Source organism: Pygoscelis adeliae, unplaced genomic scaffold (assembly GCF_000699105.1).
Source record: "Pygoscelis adeliae isolate BGI_AS28 unplaced genomic scaffold, ASM69910v1 Scaffold156, whole genome shotgun sequence".
NCBI classification, from domain to species: domain Eukaryota; kingdom Metazoa; phylum Chordata; class Aves; order Sphenisciformes; family Spheniscidae; genus Pygoscelis; species Pygoscelis adeliae.
In genome coordinates, this window is record NW_008825016.1 from 3,517,133 (window position 1) to 3,544,626 (window position 27,494).

Sequence of the window (27,494 nt, forward strand, 5' to 3'; positions counted from 1 at the left end):
GGCGGCGTGGGGGGAGGAGGAGGAGGAGGAGGAAAGCCGTTCCTCCTCGCCCAGTCCCTGAGGCGCTGGGAGGGGGGTGGGGTGTCTGTGTCCCCTCCCTTGGGGTTCATTGTAAACACAATGTCTTACATACACGTACAGCGCGAGAGCCAAAAATGGGATTTAAACAGACTTCAGGAGCTTACGTGTAAAGCGTGTTCTTTCTGATCCTACCTCTGTCCTTCTGCTCCGATTGTGTTATAGTGGAAGTGCTGAAGAGTCATCCTTGGCTGAACTTGAAATTTCACGGGAAATTGCAATTCCAAATTTTATGCATTCCCAAAACACAGTCTGAGCAGCTCGGCACTTAGTTTTTCCCTAAAACCTTCTGGTGCCTGCCAGTTGGGTAAGATAATACGTGAATCCTCTTAGAAGTAGTATACTAGGCACGCATGAAATATATATAATTGGATAACACATTTCATTCACATCATCTTTTGCTACAGCAATTGCTAGCCTTATTTAGAATGTTAGGAGTGTTTGTGGTTTTTCGTAAAGCTTAGTGATTAGCTCTGTTTTCAGGGAGCAGGAAATTGTTCCATATCTAGTCAACCAGAGGAGAAGCAAACCCATAGTTCATAAGAGGCTGCTACAGTGACCAGACAGTAAGTTATGATAGGTATCATTCCTTTGCCGAGGTAAAGCAATGTTATTTTACACCAGAGAATGCCAGGTTCTTTGCACTGGTATGAATGCTGGAACTGGATTGTGATTACTTTTATTTTGTCTGAAGTCTGTTTGTCTTTCACTGAGACAATTTTTTGTGCAACTTTCTTGCATCTGTGTTCCATGGGTCAAATGCTTCCAGTGTGCCCAGGGGATAACAGACCTTAAGTGTTGAAACTCATGCTGCAAGGGAAGTGATATGTTGTCAAAATACCCATGAGCAGCTGAAGATTGGGAGAGATTGAAAGCTGGGTTTGGGCTAGACACGTAGTTGGACTGGGAGATCAAGTTCGTCCTGGGAATCACCAAATGAATACAGAAACTAGCCTTTTTTTCTGAGGAAGTGTGACTTTCCATTTTAGGATCAGGAACCGTCCCAAATATGAGGTGAAGATTTGAGTTCTTTAGCAGCTAAAACCTGGATCTATCTGCCCTTAGTTCCTTCAGAAGGATTTGCAACTCGGATAGCATTTTGTGGTGCTCTAGGTGCTATTTTTTTTCTTGGGGAATATTCTGCTTTGAATTACAGTACTGTTCTTTAAAGTCTCAGTGATAGTTTTTTAAAGATAACTTTTGAAAATTATTTTTCTTCAAAGTGTAATGCTTGCAAGGGAGGAAATACTAGGTTTGTTTGTGTGTTTTGTTATTTCATTAAAAAGCAGTATTTAAGCACAAGAAAATACAGCAGTTGATCACTTGGAGCATAGCAGAGATGCAGTGAAACACAGCTAAGATCATGAGAGCTGCTTTGAGTCTGATCTTTTCTAAAGTACATTTAATTGATTTTGCTTGTAGCTTAATGCTTCTGTCATTTTTTTTTTAGTATGTAGTTACAAGTTAGTAGGAAAAAGTAGAAGAGGAAACTGACATAAAAAGCCTAGATGTGAAGATAGATGGCACTGTTTCCGTGATTACCTAATCCTACGTTTATGCCCTTATTTTATGTCAGTCTTCATAGTGTCTTGTATTCTCTCAAATATTTTAACATGTAACACTATGAATATTTCATTATTAGACCGTGGGGAGTATGTTTGCCTCATTATATTAATATAAGGGCCATTTATACATTAAAAAAAAACACTTCCCTTTTCAAAGTCAGTAGTTTGTAGTAAGTTCTGTTATGGGGCGTTGTAACTGTTAAACAAATAAGTTGTAACATACACTTTCCCTGAAAATTCTGACTATATTACAGTGGTTTTGTGCTTTCTTGTAGGACTGCCTTTCAGGAGCATTACATACCGAATGTAAGAGTGGAGGCTCCCTAGTATCCAAAGGTAATACCAAACAATGGTGCTTTGATGTCTTTTCCAGGAAAAATATATACTAAAACTGTATTATTCCTAAATTTATTTTAAGTAGTTTTGTATTTTCTAATTTTAAATAGGTAGACTTTCTTGATCAGGGGTTTGTGATATCTGGGAGCCAGCCTGGGAATGTTAACATTCACATGAAGGGCACAAAGGATGCTTTAGGACAGTGGTTCCCAACCTGTTTGTGTTTAAGTCCTGCTTGAAGTAGTCGGTATCAGTCCACCTCATAATGCACACGTTTAGCTTTAATTTAAAGATACATACACGTTTAATATTTAGAAGGTTTTTGGGCTTCTTGAGAAGTACGTTGCTGGTGCACATGGACAGCAGGGTAAAACAATGTATTTATCAGGCTTTGGTTATAGAAAAATTAGTATATGAAGGCAAGCTGTAAGACTTCAGAAAGACAAATCTGGTTTGAAAACTAAATAATTCTTCCTATAGTTTAAGCTATTATAATTCTTCGTTCATTTGTCAGACTGCGTCAGTGGTTTTTTTGGTTCTTAAACCTACATGATTACGTGGCAAGCATTTCTAATAAGCCCTTGTAGATTTCTTAATGTCAGCTTCTCAAATGCAAAATAAAATTAGTATTATTTTATATATTCCAGGTGACATGGACAGCTCACTGGAAAATACAACTATTTCTTTATCCAAATGTTCTTTAGAGTCAGAATTTACTGAAAGTGGAAGAGAGAACAGCATCAGATCTTCTAGTGATTTCCTACAAAGTTTTGAAGACTGGGATTGGTAAGAGGTTTTCTCTCTTCAGCTCTCCTTTATCATTTATTATTTCTCATAATCCAGATAAACCATGAGTAATACGTTCAGATTGCACGGATCCAAAAGTTGTTTTAAGATTCTTGTTTTCTTGTTAAGTAAAGAACTGTTTGTGGTCGATGTATGAAATAATGTGAATGCTGATTTTGATAAGAAGTATTGTCTTGCTCACTTTCTAATCTAATCTGTGTTGGAATTGCTAATGGGATACAGGGGTGATACAAAACTGAACAAGGTGATATAAACTGAATACAGGCATGATATAAACTGGACTGATGATATAAACTGAATGAGGAGGAAAGCAAATAGCTCAAACTGATGAACAGCTTTAAGTTTATTTGGAGATAATTTGATTCCAAAAGCCAAGAAATCTCTTTTCAGGGCTACTTTACGGCAAATATGAAAAAATAATGAAAAAAGGGGTTTTGTATTTTTATCTTTCCTGGAATTTGGTGGTTGGTGGTGAGAGGAGGGTTGTAGGTTTTACCTGCTGCATACATGTGCTTACAGCATGAAAATTCTAGTTATTGTTACCACTCAAGTCAGCAACTTTACTAATTGTTGTGGTTAAAATCTTGTGAGTAATAATCCATATGATTTAACTCTGCTATTTGTTACCAGTCAAATCTAAAAATCTTAGATAGAACATTGTTTACATTTTTATACAAACTTCTCTAAATGTAGTGTGTTAGAAAGGGACTGAGTGATTTCAAATTATTCCTTTTTTGTATTTTCTTTTAGTTTTGATGATGAGCAAGATTCTTTTTGTGATTCAAGTGGTCTAGAAATAGAAGAAAAGACCATTAATTGCTCTGGAACTGATGCAGTTCAAAATACAGCTATATTTGTGGAAACAGGTAATAAATACGGAATTTTAAATATTTTTACAACTCTGCATGAAGTATAATATGTAATTTAAAAAACTTTATAGTAAATGTATTTCTATTCAGTTCACAAATATGATAATTGGCTAAAATGTATTTTAATATGGGGATTTAACCTTTCATGTAAGTATGAGTGACTCCCTTAGAATTAGTTCAGGATGTCCAGACATACTTGATGCAATACTAACATACATTTTGAAAAGAAAAATCAACCTTTTATGAAACTGGTTGCCAGGTGACTTTATAATATGAATGCAGAAACAGGGTGGGTTTGGGGTTTTTTGTTTGTTTGTTTTGTTTTAAGTAGGTAGCTGCATTACAAATACTACAACTCTTAAGTCATAAGTCTTTTGTCAGTTTAAGGATTGAAAACTGGCAATGGGTAGAGAGAGAGTGTCATCTGTTGTTCAGTTAACTCAGGAAATTCTAACTGGAAGATTGTAGCAGGGACCAGCTGGCATTAATTCACTGCAAACGTTTGAAAATGCTGCCACAATTGGAGGAATTTGTGAATCAGTGTAGCTCTGTCTCTTGGGGAGAGTTTTAGGTTTAGAAGAACATTCATGTATTCTTTTGAAAGTGAATCTGGAAGTGTGGAGACAGACAGACAGCCAACCAACCCCAAAGTGTCTAAAAGGAATTTCAGAAGCCAGGCGGGACAGATCAATAGAATTGTAATAGACTCTCGCCAAGAGTTGTATTAAATGGGTGGGGAAAGTATAAGAAGAGCTTTCTGACAACACATTCTTTCTGAAAAGAAAAAGGAAAAAAAGGAGTTTAATTACACCAGGAAAAATGCATAGTTTACAGTATTTGGGATCAAAGACAAAATAAATACAGAACTCTGATAAACATCACACATGTTTGTTTCAGATATGACTGCTTTTTTTCTGGTTTCTTTTCCCTTTTTTTTCTGTTATGATTTATGTGGCATTGTACTAGTTATGCTCTCCTTCCTCACCCTTGAAGCAGACACGCTGTAGTAGAACAACAGGTTTGGTTTATTGTCCTGCTCCAGCTGTGATGGGTGGTCAACCACAAGGCTGCCTGATGCATACCACCAATTAGCCCTGATTACATCATTTGCTTATCTAGTAACCTTTTTCCTGTTTCTTGATGCTCCTTCTCCTTCTTTTCTGTTCCCCAGTTGCCTGCCAAATAAACAACCTATCCCTAATACTTTTTCATCATTGGTCTGGGTTTTGCTACATCTGTACCTGTTGCGGTTTAACCCCCCTCAGGCAGCTCAGCCCCATACAACTGCTTGCTCACTCTCCCCCACCCAGTATGAAGGGAGAGAATTGGAAGGGTAAAAGTGAGAAAACTCGTGGGTTGAGATAAAGACAGTTTAACAGGTAAAGCAAAAGCCGCGCACAAGCAAAGCAAAACCAGGAATTCGTTCACTCCTTCCCATGGGCAGGCAGGTGTTCAGCCATCTCCAGGACAGCAGGGCTCCATCATGCGTAACGGTGTCTTGGGAAGATGAACGCCATCGCTCCACACACCCCCCGCTTCCTTCTTCTTCCCCCAGCTTTATATGCTGAGCATGACGTCATATGGTGTGGGATATCCCTTTAGTCAGCTGGGGTCAGCTGTCCTGGCTGTGTCCCCTCCCAACTCCTTGTGCACCCCCAGCCTCTCGCTGGGGCAGGGTGCGGAGCAGAACAGGCCTTGACTCTGTGTAAGCCCTGCTCAGCAGTAACGAAAACATCCCTGTGTTATCAACACTGTTTCCAGCACAAATCCAAAACACAGCCCCATACTAGCTACGGTGAAGAAAATTAACTCTATCCCAGCCAAAACCAGCACAGTTCCCAAACTTGTATTTCTGATACTGTCACCTAGGTAATCTTGGCCTGATGTGGTACCTAGGTGCGGTTGGCCTTGGAAGATGTCTCTCCCCAAAAGATCCCAATACTTCCCTTCAACTATCTGTGAATTTTGGCCATTTGACTATTTGTGAAATCCAGCCATTCCTCACTGCTATCTGCAACTTTCATCAGCTTCTTACACTGTAATCTGTCATGTCTAGCAGTTTCTCATGTCGTGTCCAGTAGTTTCTTAAGTCTTGTTCTGTTAACTTAGAATCTGTCAGGCCAAGGTCTAGTCAGCAGCAAATCACTTGCCTGAAAACCTTACAAAAATAATAGGAGATTTTGGCCACACTATGATTCAGTCTGGGCATAGATTTCATACAGATTTCTGTGGGATTTCTATATTGAAGTGGAGGACATAGTTTTACTTATAAAACTTGATTGATCACTGATCGATTCAAACAACTCATAGAACACAGCTCTAAGCAGTTCTCCATAATTCTTTAGGAGATTACTTTCTCATTTTGATACCTCTTGCTCTATACTTGTCACTTTAAATGCCTAAAGTAAGTTTTTGATGTTTTAGAACAACAATCATGTCATTATTTATCTAGGCCTAATTTTTTAATGTAAAATGGGTCTTTCCTTTCCATAGGCAGCACCTTACCATCCCATTTGCCTGCAAATACAAGAGAAAATAGTGACCAAAATATTACTAGTGGTTTGGTAAGGAAAATTGTGAGTGGAACTGATGCTCAAGCATGCAATAGTCAAGGCTTAATACCGCCTCACATCGGTCAAATTTATGATGAATTATTTGTCATACATCAGAAGCTCCAGGTAGGAACTGGAATCGCCTTAAAAATTTTGTTGAGTAATGTTATGAAGATTGTCACTTTTGACAGAGAATTCAGAAATTACTTATATATTAAATCACTATTACTTATACACTAAAACTTAATTATTTATATACTAAAACTATTACTTATTACTTATACTAATCACAGTGACTTATATACTAAAACTCTGTCATCATCTGCCTCTTCCTCTAAATTAATTCACTGATTTGGTAGTGGTGCTTTGACTCACATAGTGGGTAGATAAGATAAAATTCGGCTTGAGGGAGTTTGAACACAGTGCTTCTACATCCAAGAGGAGTGTCTTGTGACACACTGTGGGCATGGAGGGAAACACCTGCAACCATTGCTTCTCCTGAGAGCATCTGAAACTATTCTCCTGACTCTAGGCATTCAAGAGTGCTTGCCTTCATGGCCTCCTGCGAAAACCCCTCATTCTGCTTTATCTTTACTTTTCTGCTGCTGGGGAATCCCAACAGTTCATCCCCTAGCAGACCTAGGCCGCTAACAGAAGAACCTCCTATATGGTTTTATTCTATAATAGCTCCCGTACTTCTGCTAGATTCCCTGCCAGGACTGTCTTTTGCAAAAATAATTTTGTATCTCTTTTTGTCCTCACCACTTTTTCAGGGATGCTTCCCACTAATTGAAGAAACAATATAGTAATCTAGTTCAGGATAGATGAACATCAGATTCTGTTTTGTCTTGCAGTTAATACCATTATCCAAAACTTTTGGAAGCAAAAGCCTAAGTTTATTTGTCTAGGTTTATACTTGAACAACCATAAAGAGTTGAATTTTGTATTTTGGGAAGCCGAGCCATCCTGCTGCACATCAAAGTCATTTGGGTTAATGTGTGGGGAAAATGAACATAGATGTCCATCAGGATACTTTTAATTAGTAAGCTATTGTGCAACACTGTATAATTTTACAAAAAGCTAAGCATATCTCTGGGAGAGAAAATTCAAATTCAGTATAAATTGTGAAAATTTCATGGATTTTAAAGCCGTCTCAAAATTTGTTTTCTTGATACAGAGAGAAAGTTCAGCACAGCAGGAGTATGCTCTGCAACTCCAGAAAAAAGAGCATTTTCTAACAGAGCGAGAAGCATTACTTTTTAGACATGAAGCAGCTTTGGCTAAAATAAGAGGTGTTGAGGAAGAAGTTCACACAAAAATCGGAATTATAAAAGAGGTGCAGTAATATATTTAATCATGTTTATCACTCTACATGCCATTTAACTTGTTTGTAGTTATCTTAAGTCATCACGTGTTTGCTGGATATAATGCTTATTTCTTTAAAGTGCTTGAAATCCCCAAATGAAAGGTTTACATAAAAAGTACGAAACAATATTGATAGGGTTTTTGTATGGGTTCTGTTTCAGAATGGTGCATTTAGTTGTCTGATGTGTAGGTACATTTTACTGTTACAATTTAGAAAAGAAAGGTAACATTTCTAAAATAGCAAAAACTATATGACCGGTATTAGAGAAAAAATTGTGGTGTCTCTGTAATTGTGTGTAACCTAAATGAGTATCTTTGCATTAGCTGTAGTTGAAGTAGATTTCCTTGGGAAGGCTTTAAGACACAACGAGATCTTACGAAGTGACAGCTATTGCAGAGGGTATTAGCAGAAAAACACTCAAAAAGTTCAAAGAAAGAAAAGATCAACTTAACTTTGGGGGTGTGAGAGGAAATGAAATGGTATGATTTCAACAACGGAAAAATGTGTTCAACAACACTGTTCTTGTGTGTGTTTGCTATTGAATTTAGGTCTTGGTTTTGGTTATTGTCCAGAAGATCACCAAGAGAAGTCCTTAAATATATGTCAAAAACATAAGCTGAGAAATTAAATTTCTTTGAAGTGTGCAGATAAACCTTTCCCACAAGCTGTTGAGGGAGGATAGACTACATGTTAAAAAGGGGGAAAGGGTGTCAGAGGAGCGGGACCTCAACTTTTGAACAGGGAAGGAATAGGTTAAGGTGTTAATTTAGATGTTTCAAATCTTCTGGGCTTTAAGAATGTTACACCAGTTAGAGAACTGGCTGATGAAAACCCAGGAAAAATTAGTGGTTATCTGTGAAAATTTTTGGAGGTCAAATGGAGTATTAGAAAACTAAAAAAATGTGGTGCCTTTCTTTTCAAAGGGAAGGAGTTGTACAGCTGTCAACTTAATGCCAATTCTCAAAATAAATTAATAAATAAATCCCAAATCAAGCTATGAACAAACCACAGGAAGCACAATGCAGAAAACAATGCAATAAATAACTACTAGCGTATGTTAATCGTAAATTGTCAAATCAGTCTCATTTCCACTACAGCAAGGTGACGGGTATTGCTAATAGAGGAGTAGTAGTTATATATATGTCTGGACTTAATTAGAAATTTTTTATACAGGTTTGCATGGCATTTTCATAATCGTATTAGGAAAGTATAACATAGACGTAATGCAGTTGGTGTAAAGCTGTAGCGAGACAGTAGTTCACAGTAAAGTTGAAGGAATGTACATAGTGGATTCTGGAATATCTTTTCCATCCAGTATTATTCAGTATTTTCAATAAGAAGTTTGATGGTGAGAAAGAGCACATTTATTAAATTTGAAGAAAATAGCAAGTGAGGGGGAATTTCAAGCATACTGGGGAAGATCATTAGGATTAAAATTGATCTTGACAAATTGAAGATATGGTAGGTTTGAAAAAAGCCATTGTACTATTCAGAAGGTGTGAATGTGCAGTATTGCACTTGAATAGAAATATCAGCTGCAGAAATAGAGAATGATGAGCGGATGCACGGGTTCAACATACAGGATGAACTGAGGGTGAACGTGCCCAGCTTCAGCTACATAAAAGGCTGCAACAAAGAGGAAGAAACTTATTCTTGTTTTCATGTCTGTGATAGGAGAAGTAGTAGTAGTAATAAGGTTAAGTGTTAGGAAAAACTAGATCTAAACAAAAATAGTTAAGCATAGGGACAGGTAGATTGGTAAGGCTGCAGTGTTTCCAGTGTTGGAGGACTTAAGAACAGACTAGGCAAACATCTGGCAGGAGTGAATAGCAGGAGGATATAGCTGGTTATGATATGGGTGACATCACCTGATTTGCTTACGGCATCACCTACAACCCTATGGCTTAACAACTGAGTTGATTCTACTTACCTTTCAGATTAATAATTCTCTACTGATTCTTCCTAGAGCAGCTATTGAACTTCAGATAAAGCTCTTAACTGTGTACATAGAAGATGGAAGTGAAACATTCCATGTGTTGTGATAGGGTGCAGTCAATTATACGTTGGCAGCCCCTGCACGTTTATTGGTATGAAAAGGGGATCTGTCATTTCATGTCGTCTTAGCCAAGTGTGGGTAGGTGCTTTAGACAAGAATGTCCTGCCCACAGCTGTTTTGATCCTATTGCCTGAAGAAGAGCGGCAGTTGAGAAAAAAGCAGCTGTAGATGGTTTTTCTGTATAGCTGGAATGGAAGTTACTGTGCTTCCAAGCAGAAATATAGAACCATAGAATATCTCAAGTTGGAAGGGACCCATAATAGAGAAGGATCTCTTCAGGGCTTTCTTCCTTTAAACTTCTACGGTGCTTTATTTTTGTTATTTGCACGTGTAGGAAGAGAGGATATGGCTGGAAATGGAAAAGTAGAGAATGAGTGGGTGAATGAGTGAAGAATAGTGAATTCATGGAAAGGGAGAAATGAAAGATAGTAAGTATATATAGCTGGAATATTTTCAGTAAAATAAAACTTTACTGTTTTACCAAATCTGAGGTACACCAGTTGCACTGGTGTCCAGAGAGGATTAAATCTAAAATAAGGTTCAGGGGAATGAGAAGAAAAGCAGTGGATATGCAGGTTGTAGTTAGCAATTCCTATGCTTGTGCTGTAAACCAGAGCACTAGCCTAAGAGACATAGGAATAGTTTCTGGCTCTGCATGATTCAGAGTGAGCAAAGCCAGAAACACTAGTTGAAACCTCAAAAGTTGCTGCAAAACAGAATCACTTTTTTTGTAATTATATGGAAGAATAAGCTGTAAATAAAAGTTTTGTCATTGGTTTTAGTTCACAAACCTTTCCCACATTTGACTTGTCTGAGAAACGTACATATGGATATAATCTGTGTCGGGTGGAATCTGGAAAGAATAAGAGCAATTGGCTGTGCATGTTGCTCTCAGTTTCTTTATAGATTCTTCTTAATAGGCAGTGTGGATGTTGTTTTTCTCAATACTGGTTGAAGGTGCAAATTTGGCCATGCAGAATTACAAACTTGATCTTTGAAAGTTTGTCATATTATTTTAACACTAAAATGGAACTTAGCTTAGAATTGTTTCTAAAATAGTCTCTTGTAAATCATGTTTTTAAATTTGATATTTCTATAGCAACATGAGGCAGAAGTTAAACAGCTGACAGAAGCCTTGAGAGAAATAACGAAAGAAAATAGAAGGCTGAAGTCGTCATTTGACACCTTGAAGGAAATGAATGACTCTTTAAGAAAACAGGTAAAATTAGTTATTTACCGTTATCAATAATTTTACAAGTTACAGTTAAGTTTTACTATTTGAACAGCTTAAGTTTGCAAAATTGCTGATTTTTTGTTTCTGTTAGACAAGAATTGTATGAATGACTGAAAGTACTTTCCACACCTTTTTCTAGTACTTGAAATTTAGCCTCTTTGATCTTTTACAGTATAAAAAAAGTTGGACTTATTCTTCTGACCCACTAGCAACAGCTAATTGTTAGGAAGGACAAATCCATGTCCTCTGAAGCAAATTGAGAGTGGATGGAGCGAAAGTATTTTATAACAGAATAGAATCCACCCTGTGCTGAATTGCTGTGCTGATTCTATTAAATGAAAAGTAGAATGTGTATTTCTAACTTCATGTTTGCTCAGTATTTTCAGTTATTTTTACAAATGTTAATTAAGGCAGTATTTTCTCAGTTCTTAAACTGAGACAGTGGTTCATAGTAATACAGAGAGTAAGAATTTTCATCTCACTTGACTTAAGTCTGAGCTAAAATGCTGACACACAAATTGCTATCTAAACTATTTGACCATTGTTTATTCAGTGAATTAATTAGAGTTCTGATAGTCTGAGTAAAATAAAAATCTATAACAGAGCCTTATTCTTTCTCTTAGAGAAGGTCAGACCTAACTCTAGAATGTTGATGGTTCTGGTGCAACCCATCTGTATCTTTATCTCTTCTCACTATAAAATCTTTGCATTTCTGTGCAAACTGAGGGCTTCCATGAAAATCATGCTGTTCATTATTGTATGCCTAGAGCATGTTTCTTATGTTTAAATGGAGGTTACAGTTTCCCTTGTCTTTTCTCGCAGAGCAAACTGTTTTTGTAGCATGGTCAGTAACTGTTTCATTCTGCAGAGAAGAAAACTTTCACCCTCCCCATTAACAGGACTATTGGACCATTCTTGAAATGCACGCTCCATTTTTATGTCACTTCTTCATGAAAAGTAATCAAATGTGTAGTGCCTGTATATCTAGAGAGGCATTGTAGTGCTTATTCTTCCCCTGCAAACTGAAAGGTTGGTCTGTGGGTCAACAAAGAGCTACTGCTGACTTATTTATCCTGGAACAGGTTGCCCAGAGAGGTGGTGGAGTCTCCCACCTTGGAGATACTCAAAAGCTGTCTGGATATGGTCCTGGGCAACCGGCCCTAGGTGGCCCTGCTTGAGCTGGGGGGTTGGACCAGATGGCCTCCAGAGGTGCTTGCCAACTTGAGCCAGTCTATGATTCTGTGATTTGTTGCGGAGGTGGATGATGATTTTGTTTCTATCACTTTACATGTTCAGGAAAAAAAAAACTTCAACTTAAATAATTTAGCTGCTCAGCAACCACATCAAATTATTTCAGTGCGATAATTAAGTCAAGAAGTGAGTTTTGAATTTACAAATACTTTAATATTTTCTGATTCTTTCAGTTAAGTGATGTAACTGAGCTGAACAAGAAGTTGGAAGGTCAAGCAAGAAAAGTACAAGCTCGTTTAGAGAATCTACAAGTAAGGTTTGTCCTTACATGTACCTGCTTCCTTTGTAGGTAACAAATGAAATATAATTCATTGTTACATTTTGTTGTAGAGGAAGCATGAATTTTTAATGGTACAGAAGTCTAAGGATATATGTCAAGTGGTGCAACAAAGTAAACCTGTCAAGCAGGAAAAAGTGACGGTAACATCAAAAATTGCTAAGGTAAGAATTAGGCAAAATGAAAGATTCGTTCTAAAGACATTAGGCAGTAGAACATTCTCTGTGTAGCTGCTAGAAATTAGAAAATGTAACTTCCAATTGTATTTATTTTATGGGTGAATTAGTTACAGTAAGAAAAGGTACAGATTATATTGGGGGAAAACAGGCAGTTAAAGAATTAACCTTGTTGCTGAAAATGTTGGATTTCATATTGTCTATGTATATAGTGTATGTATATATTTTTATTTATATGGTATGTTTTTCTCTTCCTGTCACATGATCTTTCATCTGTCAATTAAAATTATAACCTGCTTACACTGTAACTGGCTTCTTTCACTGTGTCAGAGGAAATCTTAAACTTTCTGGTTGCTGCTACAGTACAGCACTGTTCTTATGAATAACACCAGCTAAAAAGTAGTCAGTCAGAGGTATCAGATAAAGAATTTTAATTTTGTAAGCCAGAGGTGATTGTACTACTGTTATTCTTTTGAGAAGTGGTCTTTAATGAGGAATAAATGCTTTGTTCATACACAGTTCCAAAACTATCACCTTGTTTTCTTTAAAATATCTTCTTACATCACTTAATGAAATGCTTTCTGTCTCCATGTTGTTCCATTTAGTAGCAAGTCCTCTGGTAGTACTCTGCCAACATCTCCCAACTGGTAATGATTTTCTCCAGCCAGAGGCTAAACTGTGAAACGGGAAAGAGATATTCACACCATCCTACTTAATTAATTACATCAGATGTCTTAAAACTGTGCTGTCTATATATAGCCAACATATTTCTCTGTTTACATAGGTTTTAGTGTACTTTGGTTGCAAGTGAAATATAAACAGTAACAGTAGTTACAGTTCTGAGTGAAGAGGAAAACAGTTATCTGAAGGTAGATACAAGAAAACTTTTGAAGTCTTTAGAGAACTGTTTGTGCAGCTTGTCTTCACGTACCTCTGGATAGCTTTCATAGAGTGCTTCACTACAGTGTAGTACAGGGACAGAGTGACAATTTCATGAAGTCTTTGTGCTTTTTCTAACAATGCTAGTTACCCAGTTAAATTTTAACAACAGTGGATTGTATGGTCTAGTGTAGAGGTTTAGTGTATTGAAATGAGAATTTCCACGTGCAAAGGACATTAAAGATTTGCTTTCTCATGTAATTCATCTGGCCAGAATTATAAAATGGAGTGATTCTGTATGTGAAAATCTTTTCCCAGGCCTTTTATAACCATTTGTCTAAGTACAAAATAAATTATGTGCATATTTTTTCACACCCAGAAACCATCACAAATAGTACCTGTTCTGCAGTGGGGAGGGGAGTGAAGTGAGAGAGAGAAACAATGCAGGTTCTTTCTGGATCTCTATAAGAAAGGCCTGACAACAAATGGCTTAATGAAATAGCTGTTCTAATAAGACAGAATAAGAGGAGGAATATAGATAGTGAGTAAATCTTACGTCCCTTCAAATGCCGGGAACCTTGTGTTTGTGCAGCATCAGATGGAGCCCAGGTGGATTTTTCCCAAGGCATGCTGAGCAGGTCCTGTCCATGGAGAGAAGCTCCTCCTTTTTGGTCATTCAAGCTATTATATAGTTTTCTTACAAGAAAACAACTCTGTTCATGAAGGACGTTCACAGGAGAACTTCTTGTTGCCCTTTTAGACAAAGGCATGGCCAGGCAGGAGGCACGATCACCGGTACCAAGTGGGAGCTGCCTGCAGGCTCCTGTTACAGGCTGAGTTTATCCTGCGGCCAAGGGATCTGTGCAGCACAGCACAGGCTGCACCTACTCAGGTAAACTGTGATGTGGATCTCTGACTCCTCAGTGTACAGTGGTCTCCGGGTCAGGATTGTCACCTTCCACCCCTTGATCCACATACAGTTTACCTTTCCCAGACATATTATAAGTTACAGATTGTATTAAATAACATTCAGGCTTCTCAGACTCAGGGTACAAGACCCGACAGAGGAGACATGGCCTGTTCAAGATCACTATTTCCTTGAATATAATGTTTTCCACAGGCTCCCAATACAGTAACTTACCTCCCAGATTTTATCAGGCATACACTCATCCACTTTTAAATTATGCATAATATTTCAGAACTAATGTACTCATATATTTCAGTCTGTTACTATTTTGGCTTAGAAAAATCATTAACTGGAAAGCTGAAATATCTGATGTTTTGGATGTATTACAGCTACCAATGAATTCACAAGTTTATGAGCTCTTAGCTTTTCTTATGGATTGGATCTCCGACAAGCACCTTAGCAAAATAAAAATACACGAAGAAAGAGAGGACAGTCATAAACTTCTGGTTACCCAGATCTCCAAAAAAAACTGCACCCAGGAAAGTTGTATGAAGGTAAAAGAGTTTGGATTGTTTGCTTGTGTTAATATGTTTTCAGATTTATGGGTTTTACTAAACGATTTTGAGAATATAACAGGTCAGCCTGTTTTATACATGCTTTGGATACAGTAATTAAAACAAAATCACTCTTAATAAGTCAGTATTAATTCTGACAGGGAGATACAATAGATAATCTGTCATGCATAAAGCATACAGATAATTTTTAAGGAAAAGTGTGCTGTTCAGTCTCAACTTGAGAGTTTCAGCATTTTACCTCAAGTCACTTCTGTCAGTTGATAATTTGTCTTGTGTTTTATATGTAATACTGTACATAATTCCTTTTTTCTAAGGAGATGAACATGTCTAATTTAAAATATCTTGATGCCCATATTAGATATTAAAGTTTCGATTTATGACTGATAAAAGGTGATACTATGCTATACTTTTAACACGTTTGTTGTTTTCTTTCTGGGGATACCAAGGTTTGGAAATCAGCGAGGTGTTCAGAAAGTGTTCTTTTACTGTTTTTCTTCATTGTATTTAAGATTTATAGCCATTGGGCTTGGATTTACTGAGATTGGGCTCACATGATGTATCTCCACTTTTGCATGTAAACCTCTGTAAAATTTAAAATCTGTGTATGCATATAATTCTGTTACCTGTACTGGATCTGTCCGGTAAGTATTGGTATATGTAATCTGTTAAACTCCAAGAGAAAGTTGGGAGTTTTGTTTGTTTGTTTTTCACTTATGGTTAGCTTATACAGTAATTTCATATACTGCATGTAATTTTACTTTTGTATATTTTTACAGCTTTTGCCTATAGCTACTGAGCAACTCCAGTGGATGCCATTTGTGAATCCTAAACTACACATGCCTGTGATTAAATTTATTTACTGGTCTATAAGACAGCTAGATGATGGTATTCAGGTAAAACAAGTAGTCCTCTTGCATTACATTTTTTTAAAAACTAAATTCCCAGAAGATATTAATGGATTTTGTTTTAAATACATATGAAAAGTGGATGTTTTCAGGTAGTATATATAAAAGAAACTCTACTGTCTTTGCAAAGCATAAATTCATAGTGTTTACCACAGATACATGGCAAATGAAAAAAATAAATTATTTTTCAAGTTAATTTTAAGTTTTGCGTTGTGTATCTAAACATAGTTTTCGTAAGTATGCGATCTCTGTGGTGTCTAAGCATCTCGGAAATTATATTTTTACAGATGTATTTACAAAACTTTTGCACTAGAAAAGGCGATGTTTTTAGGTTCACTTTATGCATGAGATTTGTTGAAATTGATGGCAGTGTGCGGCAAAGCAGCAAAGGAATTTTGGTTTTTCTGATCTCTGCTCAGTGTCTAACCACATTCCTTACGCCCTTTGATGAGACTGCTATAAGAAAATATTTAGCAGTATAATAAAGAAAAAGACAGTAGCTGTACTGTAAAGACTCAGTATAGTGCATAGTGCTGTCAGTAGTGCTTTTGCTAAAGCAAAAAGTAGGAAACTTTGTAAATATCTTGAGTTTAAATTCAATAGAATAGTAAGCTGTTGGTTTTAGTGCTAATAAGAACTGTATTTTAAATGAGCGTGTTGTGGTTTGATTCTGAAGTAATATTTTTGTATAGTGTATGATGAAAAGTCTAATAGATCTTACCTGTACAGTGATCTTAAGGTTCACGTTTAGACCTTGATTCTGTAAATGCTTTTACAGGATATAAATTCAGGCAACCTTAGAAAATAGAGTTGACTTGAAGCCGAGCTTGTTCTGGAACCAGAGGCAACTCAAATAATGTCAGCACATCAGGGGTCCTCACTAACTAGTCTCTTTGTGAAGTACGTGTTGATAAGGTGCCATGATAATGTTGTTCAACTGCTTTTGGAACGCAAAGTAGTGTCTCCTATACAGATTATATTCCAATACGTGGTCAAACCATTTGCTATTTAATATTTAATCACTAGGGCAACATATGTATATCTACACAGTACACAGGATTTTAATGTGTTTTAATGTTTACACTAACTGTGTGCATTGTTTGAAACAGCATGCAACAATGACATCAACAATGAGGAGACTTGGCGAAGATATTTTCAAAGGCATAGTAAGTAAGGGAAACCCACATAGTTCTTCTGAACAGTCTACAGAGAGTAAATCAAAATCGGCAGCTTTCTTTAAGAGTTCCTGTATGCCTTTGAGGTTTCTGTCAACTTTAATTGTGCTTAAAACAGTGACACAAGGTAAGTTCCAATTTTTTTTAAAGTTATTTATTTATTTCAGTCATGTGCTTGGACAAAAGACATTTCAGTGATACTGTAGTGTCTATTATGCTTTAGTGAAAAGTGGTTTTACTTGAATTTTACTACCTTGTGAAGCAAAATGTACTGGAAACAATTATGAATCTTGCTTTTATTCATTTCATGTTGGAATTTATGTGTTCCTTTTAGTATGACGACTCTTGTCAGACAAATCAACATTTCTGAAGAAGAGGAAAAGAGATGTTGGTAATTCTGTCACTACAGCAGTGATTGGATTGCCAAGATCTTTACTGCATGGAATGGCACAGCTAGTTGCTCTTTTATAAACTGAGTAGCAGGTTTTGCACAGTTCTAGAATGTCACTGTCCTGTTTAAGCTAGTGGGTTGTTTACCTATCCCCTGAAAGGCCGATCAGCTGCAGTGTCAAGTGTTTTTTTTCTGACATAGTTAGTTACAACTTTGCTGCATTTATCTTTATAGATAAATCTGATGTTTATAGGTATTTCTGATGTGTCTGTAGTTACACAGAGAAAGCCACTTGTGTAGTGGATAATTGTTAGATTGAATTGTGATACAATGTATGTCCTGAAATTGCTTTGTCCCTTGGTCTAAGTTTAGTACAGTTCATACTCCAGCCCTTACCTGTCTGCTGCTCCCCTCTTCTCCTACCAAGTCTGGCGCTGCAAATGGCTACCCATAAAACATTATCAGCATTGAAAGATGCTACTCTATGAAATTGGCAGTTCTTGATATGATTGTCCATTCAGATTTCACTGTTAAATAGACTCATTTACAAAGGCACCATGTTCTGTTAACATAAAAATGTTTTAGACTTCAAAGCCACCTGTCTAGCATGAAAAGTGGCCTTTTTATCCACAATATTCCAAAATTCCTATGTTGATGTAGTACAGTAATGTACTTTGTTAACAAGGCAAAAGCAAACAAGGTCGTATCAGGAGATAACACAGCTCTGAAAACAGTGACATCTGCTTCAGGTTATGACAGGTTACTCCACTTGTGCAGTTTTCAAGATGCTGTGGCAAATCTTCTCAGTGGGGCCTTCTTTGAAAACAGATATGATCTGAAAAGACTAAACCATTTTCTTTAAAGTGATGACAAAAATGGACTGTTTCTTGTGAGCTCTGAATGTTGAGCACACTATGAGAAGAGGCACGAACTCAGATTTTTAATGCTTTTCCTTCCTTATCCTTTTGACGTAGAGATTGGTGTACACTTTTCTGTCAGAACCCAAAGAAGAAAAACCTTCAATCAATCTGATTTATAGAGATATTTTAAAATTAACTTACAGATTAATTTTGGTCATTTAAACAAATTCTTACCTATTTCTAATTTATATATGACTTTGAAACCTTCAACAGCAGTACTTAATCTGAATTATGCTTGAAGGTTCTTAATTCGTAAATTAAGAACCAAATTTGATGAGTAATCCAAAAGAACGTCTTATTTTGACTTCTATTATTAGCTTTCTCTTTTGACTTAATTGTTTTAATTCAATAATCGTTTCAATGATTGCTATGAAGCAATTTTGTTCACCTATGCAAAAAGAGTCCATCGGCATAAAAGCAGCAGAGTTGATAGGTCCCCTCTGAATCCGAAATGCAATATAATTGTCACATATTATCAAGTTGAGCTTCTGACTATATATAGACTTGATTTTTTGTGTGTTTATTTCTTTGGGGGGGGGAATTCAAATATCCTCTTAAACAACATAGTCCAGACAGCCTTCAATGCCTGTTAGTGGATTATTGTATCTGAAACAGCTATATCATTTTCAGCTCACACTTCTGCCTTTTGTTAACTGAAAAGAATTGGGGAGAGGGGGTGTAAGGGAGCATCACAGGGTGAATGACTCTTTCCTTTCACTGTGAGGTTTTTTTCTGTTTGCACGTTGTTCCCTGGATCCTCCCACCTTTCACACTAGCAGAAGATGTATAATAGTAGTGTAAAGTAGAATTTTCTACTTAAAACCTATATAATGTTGTGTTGGCAAAGAAATAGGGGAAGCTGGGTCTTCCCTGCCTCGTGGGAGAGGGAGAAGGTAAAGATTTTAAAGTAGACACTAGGAGTTAACAAGAATCAGATTGTGTCTGGACAGGGTGAGAAAAAAACTGTGGAAAATATATCTCATAGAATAGTAACTGTTCTCTCAGCTGATTTGTTAACTCCTGCCTTCAGTTATGAAGCCTTTTCTCTCTTCAAGGGAAATAGGGAACAAGAGGTGTTGCAGATCCTTTTTATGGAAGTCAGGCAGAAAACACTAATTATATACCATTAAGAGCAGGTGTAAGAGGTGATTACTGCCTACCTGCAGCAACTTTGGAGTACTGTGGTGCTGCATAACTGAGATTTTCTGCAAGAATAAGTTTTACAAGGGTAGCATAAGAATGAACGTATCTATAACCCTTTTCCAACTCTTTGTGATACTAACCACTTATTTTTCCCTTTTCAAAGACATTTTAAAAGCACAGATCATTTTGATAGCAAGTAATTGTTCAGTGGGGTTACGACTATGAGCAATCTGATCTAACTTCAGAGATGGTCCTGCTTTGGACAGGAGGTTCCAACCTAAATTATTCCATGATTCTATTTTTGCTATCTTTTGTTCTCAGAATGGTTTGTATTTTAAAATGTCTTTACTAGTAACACATCCCCTCTGCTAGTAACACAAAGAGATGGAGACAGGTTACAGAGATGTTAATTTTCAAGGTAATCCTGAAAAACCATGCCAGAGTGTCAGAATCAGATGCCTACTTTGGCATCTGATTTTTTTCAGTCTCTTGCATGAAATATGTTATGGGTTTGGGGCCATTTCTTAGAAAGCAGAGATCCATATCACAAAATTGCTGCAATCTCTGGCACCCTGATTGACACTAATCAGGGATGCCAAAGATTTTAAATCCATAAATAATGAGCAATGTTCTTGTTCATGGAATTCATCCTTCTGGATTAGATGGTTAAGCAGATTAGTATGTCTTTATGCTTAACTGACCTGTGCAGTATTTATATTGTGAGTATTTACAGTAAACACAGGATGTAAACATGGTGGAAGACTACCCTGACATCATTAATGAACATATACAGTATTTCAGCTGTTGGAGGAAACTATTTCAGTCAAGATATTTTGGTAAAGCATGATAATTACTCTTAAATTGAGACTCACGTTTCTAGAAATGTTTGATAAAAACGATGCAAAAGAATTGCAATACAAAAAATAGTTATTGCAGAGACTTACTTGCCCTAAGCAGATGAACACTGTTGATTAGAATGAATCAGTTTAGCTTCTCATGGTTGCTTTTTACTGCTGGCTTCTATAACATGAAAAATACGCTCTGTTGTTAAACATATGTCAAACATCACTGTGCATGAATTTTGATCACTCTGACCACATGGCACTAATGATCTAGTCATAAGGTAGCACATTTGGTTTGAACATGTAGCCCATTTCCTTCAAAATGCCAGTATCCAGCAGATGGCACTGTAGTTAAACGTTTGCTACAGGACAAATGGTTTCCTTATACTTAATTTTCTGCGCTCAGGATGATCAATGCTATTCCAAGATACTGAGGAAGATTTGACATCAGGAAATGAAGAAAATTAGATTGGTTCACTTAATCTACATTCTTCGTATAATTTAGTGCACTCCACAATGGATGAGTATATAAAATGTATGCACTGAAACTTAAACTACAGCTTTTCATAGAAAGGAATGGGAGTAGTTGCTCTCATGAAAGTAGTTTCTCTTATTCAGACAGATCAGCCCTTGACTCCTTTAATAGAGGTTTCCCAGATGTTGAAACCAATATTATCTCAAACTATGCGAGCTTGTAATTTCTTTCCTCTTCAGCAAAATATTAGAAGGGCTTTATATTTGTAAGTATATTTTTCTTCAACATATGAATTGTAGTTAGTCTTTTTCTCCACTCACAACAAATTGTTAAGGAATAAAAACCGGCAGAGGATGTCTTTAAATAAAAATAAAATTCAATATTTTCAGCCATTTAACTTTTAAGTATATATCTGCAACAGTAACTCTCAGGATAGCTATTCACATATTGCTTAATGGAACTATGATTATAGAAGTTTTATTGCCTGTGTTCTGATATCTTTCAGTGGATTACCTGGCTCAAGCATTTGATTCCCTTCGCATAGACTTGAAGACAGATGAGGGGAAAGCCTTATTTTTGGAATACCAATGTGTACCTGTCATATTAAGTCACTTAAAAGTATCCAGTAGAGGTCTGCTTTCCAGTGCTCTTGATGGATTACTTCAGATGACCATGGAATCTGGTAAATTTGGGTAATTAAAAAATATAAAATCATGTTGAAAACAGGTGAGGCAAGCATAAATACAACATAAAAATAGCATGATTCTTCTGTATAAATAATCAAATCTAGTATTAGCATTTGTTTGCATCATGTAAATTCATCAGAGACATAAAATGTATTTTTGAATTGACTGTCTCTTTCTAAATTGTCTTGTGTTTTCTTCTCCCTCTCAGCACCTATGCTTTTTATTTTGTCCCGGTTACTTTCGTATTTATTGGTGTGAATTTTTTTGTTGCTATTTTTGGTTTGGCTTTTCAGTTTATTCCACTGTTTTACCTTGCCAGTGTTTTTCTTTAAAGTCAGGCTGTGCCAGGGAAGCCATATCATGAAAACCTGCCAGCAGGTTTTCAGATAAAACATATTTTTTTGTCAGATAAACAATAGGCTTTATCAAAGTTCTTTTTCTAGTTTGAATGAACAGCTTATCCCCAGTCATTTTTCACTTTCTAATAATTGGAAATGGCATTTCTAGAAGAGATGGTTATGTTTTGCTGAATTTTACTGTGCTGTGGCACTATAAAAGGGTTAATAATCTCATTTGTCACAGCGCTTTTGCAAGTGATACAGGCTAAGAATCAGTTGTTAACCAACTGGATGAACACGAAAGTAGCGAGGCATTTCAGTGCCATGTTGAATAAACCTTGTGACTGTTTTTTTTAAAAGATAAAAATCACTCACTGCCTTTTAGAACAGAAAAGGGGAAGGGGCTGCTGCTATTTTTGAAATGTATATGGTTATTTTGGGAGTGTTTTGTTACCATGCATTGAAGTGGTAAAAGCAGAAAGCATGTTTGACTTGGGATAGAACAGCATTGAGTTAAAAGCCATTTTGTAGCAAGATAAGTGTCAGAAAGATTTAACTAAAGTTTTATTCCTCCTTGCAGACTCTTTTTCTGACCTTGTAGTTAGTGTAGTCTTACACTAAAGTATTCTTCCTAATAGTCATAGCTATGATTGGTAAAGTGACTGGGAAGGAGATAGTTGTACGCACAAAAGTAACCTAAGCAGGGTGGATGGTGTCTGGTATTACTTTGGGTAATGCCAGTAACAGTACATCTTCTGTTACCTAGCAGCAGTCGTTTTGATACACTAGATGCCTGCAGTTTGAAGAATAATGGAGATATGTTGTGAGAGACTCACGGTTTGCCTTGTTGTTCTCAGAGAAGATGTGTACATGTGAAATCAGGGAAGGAGGAGTAATGTTGTATTGAACTGACATTTAATTGAGAATTTATTTCTCAGCAACTGGATAGAAAGCCTTATGCAGAGCCTTTCTCTTTGGTAGAATAAATTGCCAAGACACAAGTTATAGGCGTGTTCTGCTCTTTTCTAATACATAGTGTTTTGCAAGAAATTGTTAACAATGAGAAGTAGTATTGTTGATGGGAAATCGTATTTTCATTCCTTTGTAAGTTTCCTATTAAAAAGTCATTAAAAGACAAACTAGAAGGCGGCAGTGGATATTCAGAGGACTCTCTGTGTTAGATTAAAACAGGAATTTATGCTCAATTTTAAAGCTGTATTGGTGCGCAGCCTCAAGTATGAAGTCATAGGTAGCTGGCCATATGCTAAAATATGGAATCACATTACCCAAAAAGACAGGATTTGAGTAACAGGAGGCAAAGTCTAGGCTTTTATTTCTTCCTGTAAGATTTGCAGTCCTAGGCATTCTTTCAACTTGCTGCAATAATTTTCTGGCTTTATAGGAGTATTCCAATATTTTTGTTCAAAAGTGTTACCTTTAGAACTGAAGTGATTAGCAATTAAGTTGGGAAAAAAAGCCAGTGCTTAATTTTTTTCCAGATATTCTTTTCTATAACTTAATTTTTTAAGTTTTAAATTTTTTGTGAAGTATTTTTACAGATTCAAAGTTTAGTTGTCTGGACTGAAAGATGTGAATCGGATCTGAAATAACTACTATGTTGCACTACTCCTCCCTGTAACTGCATGTACCTTTTGTTATAGTAAGCAATGAATGCTAATGGTTCTGTACAGTCCAGGCTTGTCTGAGGTCCTCATGTAGGTTCTCTTCCCTGTAAGAAATTATATTCCTCGTGTTCCAGAAATGAAACCTAGATTACCCTCATATATTAAGGAAAATTACTTAAGCTGCATATGAAGAAAGTACTTACTGGTCTAAGATGGGTATTTCTGTGCTTTGATAGAAATTGTAACAAAGAGAGTCTGCGGTACTGCGCAAGCCCATTGACTGATTTGGTTTTGTTATTCACATTTTCAGATTTTAAATCAGTATCGTTGCTTTTGGCTTCATAGTATATCTGGTACAATGGGTCCAGGATCCAAGTTTCCATTGCAAATTCATACAACATTGACAGTGCTGATAAGGCATTCAGTTACTGAAAACCTGATGTCAAATGCAACAGTTGAGGCATTGGTATCATCTGTTTTCTATCGATGTACAAGACCTTGATGGCAAATTAAAATTAATAGTCTAACTGCTGTGCATCTTACTGGCACACAGCCTTTCATGCACTCCCTCTCCATTTCTGTTCAGGAGTTTCACATCAAGAATCTAGGAGAGTTCTGACACCACCATTTCAATGGGAAATGGTAACATTCTTCAGTACTTTCTTTCTCTGTCTACCTATGATGTCATTATTACATGCTCGTCAGCCCTGGCCAGCTCAGGATATGCATTCATACGCAGTATCTTCTGCTGTTCTGATTGTTGCCGCCTTCTGTTAGATCTTTTTTTCACAAGGAAGAGAAAGATCAGCAAGCAGAGGTGGAGGAATAATTAATTCTAGAGTGATTTAGTTGTCTGAGAAAGCTTGCTAGATCATAAGGTGGTCCAGAGGATGGCTTCAGGGCATTTCAAAACCTGAAAAAAATGCATGAAGTTGAGATTCTTCAGTTCCTCCTGGAAACTGTGGCCAGAAAGCCAAATAGTGTGTTAAATGTTCTGTACTCTTTTTTGCCTGGTGAGCTGGGAATAACATTTAACAAGGAATTTTCTGGTAATAGAACTGCAGTATCATTTTTTGGCACTCTAGACATGCCATGATTCTTTCTAGGGCTTTCTTTGCACTAGGTCAGCACCTCATGGCTGCTATTTGGGAAAGATTAAAGCAACAAGGATCACTTAAAATAAGTTCAGTTTTAAAAAAAAAAAAGAAAAGAAGAAAGAAAAGAAAAAGGACAGTAAACTAGGATTTGTTTGCCAGGATCTACTTCTCTGTCATTCTCTAAATGTGTGTTGACACTCACCATGTGCTCCTGTCAAGGTAAGGCTAACTTTAATAAAAGAGGTTGTCTATTTATAAAAAGAATCCCACAGAGTGGTGGGAAGAAGTGAAATCTAATTGGTGAGAGGCAGCTGATAGCCAAAATCATGTGTATCATGCCTCCTTGCATGCAACGTGCCCGCACATGTTTTTGGATGTTTGGGCACATCCATGCCCTGAAGACTGTGGCTGGGGGAGGTAACTATCAGGATTGGAGTTCAAGCCATAAAAACAACTTCATTCAAAGATCAGTACCCCTTCAGTTCAAAGGCTAATGAGACTCTTTGCTCATTAATAATGTGGGGCTTCTCTGTGTTTTCAGTGAGCTTATGCATTCCAGTCTGAAGGAAGAAGCAGATGACTATTTTTCGCACTGCACAACTCGCTTGTGTGAGGTACAAAGGAAGAAGCATAGGTTACTACGCCAAGTGACACCTACAAAACTTCTAGTGACAGACTTTCTTTCAGGAAACCTGATCTGGAATCCCCAGATCTAACGAGAGTAAGGAAGTGTGAGCAGTGAATATTACAGATAGTTTCAGTGAATTTGTACTCTTGCATTACCTTTCCCATCCATGCCTTCATGTCAGGGTACTGTTGAAGCAACATCTGAATGTTCATTTAGATGACAGAAGAGCGGAAAATGTAACCTTAGTAATCAGGGATTAGGCGTTTCATTCCTACTCCGAAGACAAAAGGGGAATATCAGCTTATTTTGACCCCTGTTGTGTCAAGAGGTCTATCCATTTGCGTTCTTAGTGGTAAAACCATTTGTCATCATTTCCTCATTAGAGCCACAAGAAGGGCTAGCAACCTTCAAGGTGCTCTTTTTGGTTCATCTCTTAGTATTACTTAAGATTCCAGGTTGGAACATTTTTGGTCACTACTAGAATCAGGGTTTACTCTTTAATCTTTTTGATTCCAGGTTAGTGAGAGCTTACCATATTCCACAGGAATGATGCCAGTCTAGCAGATCTCGTAAACCAGCTGCAAGCTCATTTAAAACTATGAATAAAAATATGCCTGAGGTCCACAGCTTCACGAAGTTTGTCTGAGTTGACATGTATTCTGTACAAGAGCAGATAACACCAGTGTACCTGTCCAGCTAGGCCATAGAAACACGGTGGTCTTAACACCACATGAATTCCGTGAAGAAATGATTGTCTTTTGGTACCCTTGGGAAGCTTATTTGTGTATGTTTCTTGAAACTTAGATGCATCATCATAGCATACAAAGCTCCAGAGCCCACATTATAGTATACAATACAGTCACATTATTTCTTGGAAGGATTAAAGTTATGTGTGTTTATCAAACTGGGATCTCAAATCACATACATGTCACCAGACTACATTATGTTTTAGGTATCAGAACTTGGATAGTATTCCAGCAGCACAGGCGTTTCCCAGACATCAGTGAGTTTTCATGTCATTGTATAATTCTGAAGTATGGTGCTAGCCAAAAATAATCTCACTTTTTGGTCCCAATCATTAACGTTTTTGGAACTGTAACAGTATGTCACGGATACAGAATATATATATATATATGTGCCAATCTTGTTAGCTTCACCTCTTTTACAAAAATGTTAAAGCCTAAGGAGGAGGGTAAAATGTTACACTGATTACTGTTCTTGTAATATACAAAAACATTCATAGTTGGAACAAAGGCTGACTTTTAAATGTCAGGGGTGAAAAAAGTTGAGGTTAGTTTCGGCCAGCTCCTCGGGGCGTAAGAGTGAGAGAAGCTGCTAGAGATGTTATGCAGTAATTTCAGAGAGTTTGCTTTGTGTCAAGAGAACGTCAGTTTCAGCTTACTTTCATGCTGTAATAGTCTTTTTCTTTTTTTTGCCATCTTCCAGTACTTCTGTGGATTCTGTTCACTATTACTGTTACTACATTTGAGGAAAGAAACTTTGCAACTGAGTGAAGTCCTTACCTAACCATTTGCTTTCTGTTTGCTTCATTTAGCCTATGCTAGAAACTTGATAAGTAGCTGAAATTGAGGTGTAAGTAATTGTTAGGATAAACAATGTAATTTTAAACAATTTATGCTTTATTTCACATCATTTGCATGCTGGAGTGATTCTTTTCCTTCAGATGAGCTCAGTGGCCTAAGCTGAAGTCTAGTTGGTTTAGTCTGCTATCTTCAGTGGAAGTAATAGGTTGCTTCTAAATTCCACAGCTGGGAGAGTTAACAGCTTGTTAAGAACCTGACAGTAGAAAATCAACTCAACAAAGATATTTTACTCTTTTTCTCTTACTATGTTCTGCTAATATTTTTGTCTAAAAATGTCTGTAATGGTGCATAAAGTGGTACATTTCAACCTGTTCAGTCTTCTATTTTAAATGTACTTTCCAATAGCTGATAACGTGAACATAGCACCGAAGTAGCAGTTTAGCTATATTTTCACTGGAGCTGTCTCATCAGTGCTGGTTTTGTTTCATGGTCAGATGGGATGAGTGCCAGTTCAGGTTTATCCTTTTCAATCTCTTATTTGGCTCTCCATACCCATTACCAGGATTTCAATCCATGTTCGTTTTCTGGAGGATGCCCATCTTTCCTTTTCTGCAAAGATTGACTGATAAAAGCAGAATCAAGGGAGCAAGTCCTGCAGTCTTTTTTTAATGGTGGTGGTGTTTCGCTTGAATCTGGGGCTTCAGATGAGTGCCATAAAATGGCACTTGATCCTTCTTTTGGTCTTTGAAACTAATGAGTGGTCTATAAAAACATCTTTCTTGCTTGCAATTGAGTAA

General features: G+C 36.9%; 1 protein-coding gene across 1 annotated transcript in view; it reads left to right on the plus strand.

The window, feature by feature from the left end:
• Positions 1–2,631: 2,631 nt before the first annotated feature.
• Positions 2,632–27,494, plus strand: part of CCDC138 (coiled-coil domain containing 138) — a 36,724-nt gene continuing 11,861 nt past the window's right edge. The window contains exons 1-11 of the mRNA XM_009326297.1: positions 2,632–2,765; positions 3,537–3,652; positions 6,149–6,333; positions 7,385–7,543; positions 10,729–10,848; positions 12,288–12,365; positions 12,445–12,555; positions 14,743–14,907; positions 15,705–15,821; positions 16,943–17,135; positions 21,285–21,461. Coding sequence (XP_009324572.1) covers positions 2,632–2,765; positions 3,537–3,652; positions 6,149–6,333; positions 7,385–7,543; positions 10,729–10,848; positions 12,288–12,365; positions 12,445–12,555; positions 14,743–14,907; positions 15,705–15,821; positions 16,943–17,135; positions 21,285–21,461 — 1,555 coding nt within the window. The remainder of the gene's footprint in view (positions 2,766–3,536; positions 3,653–6,148; positions 6,334–7,384; positions 7,544–10,728; positions 10,849–12,287; positions 12,366–12,444; positions 12,556–14,742; positions 14,908–15,704; positions 15,822–16,942; positions 17,136–21,284; positions 21,462–27,494) is intronic.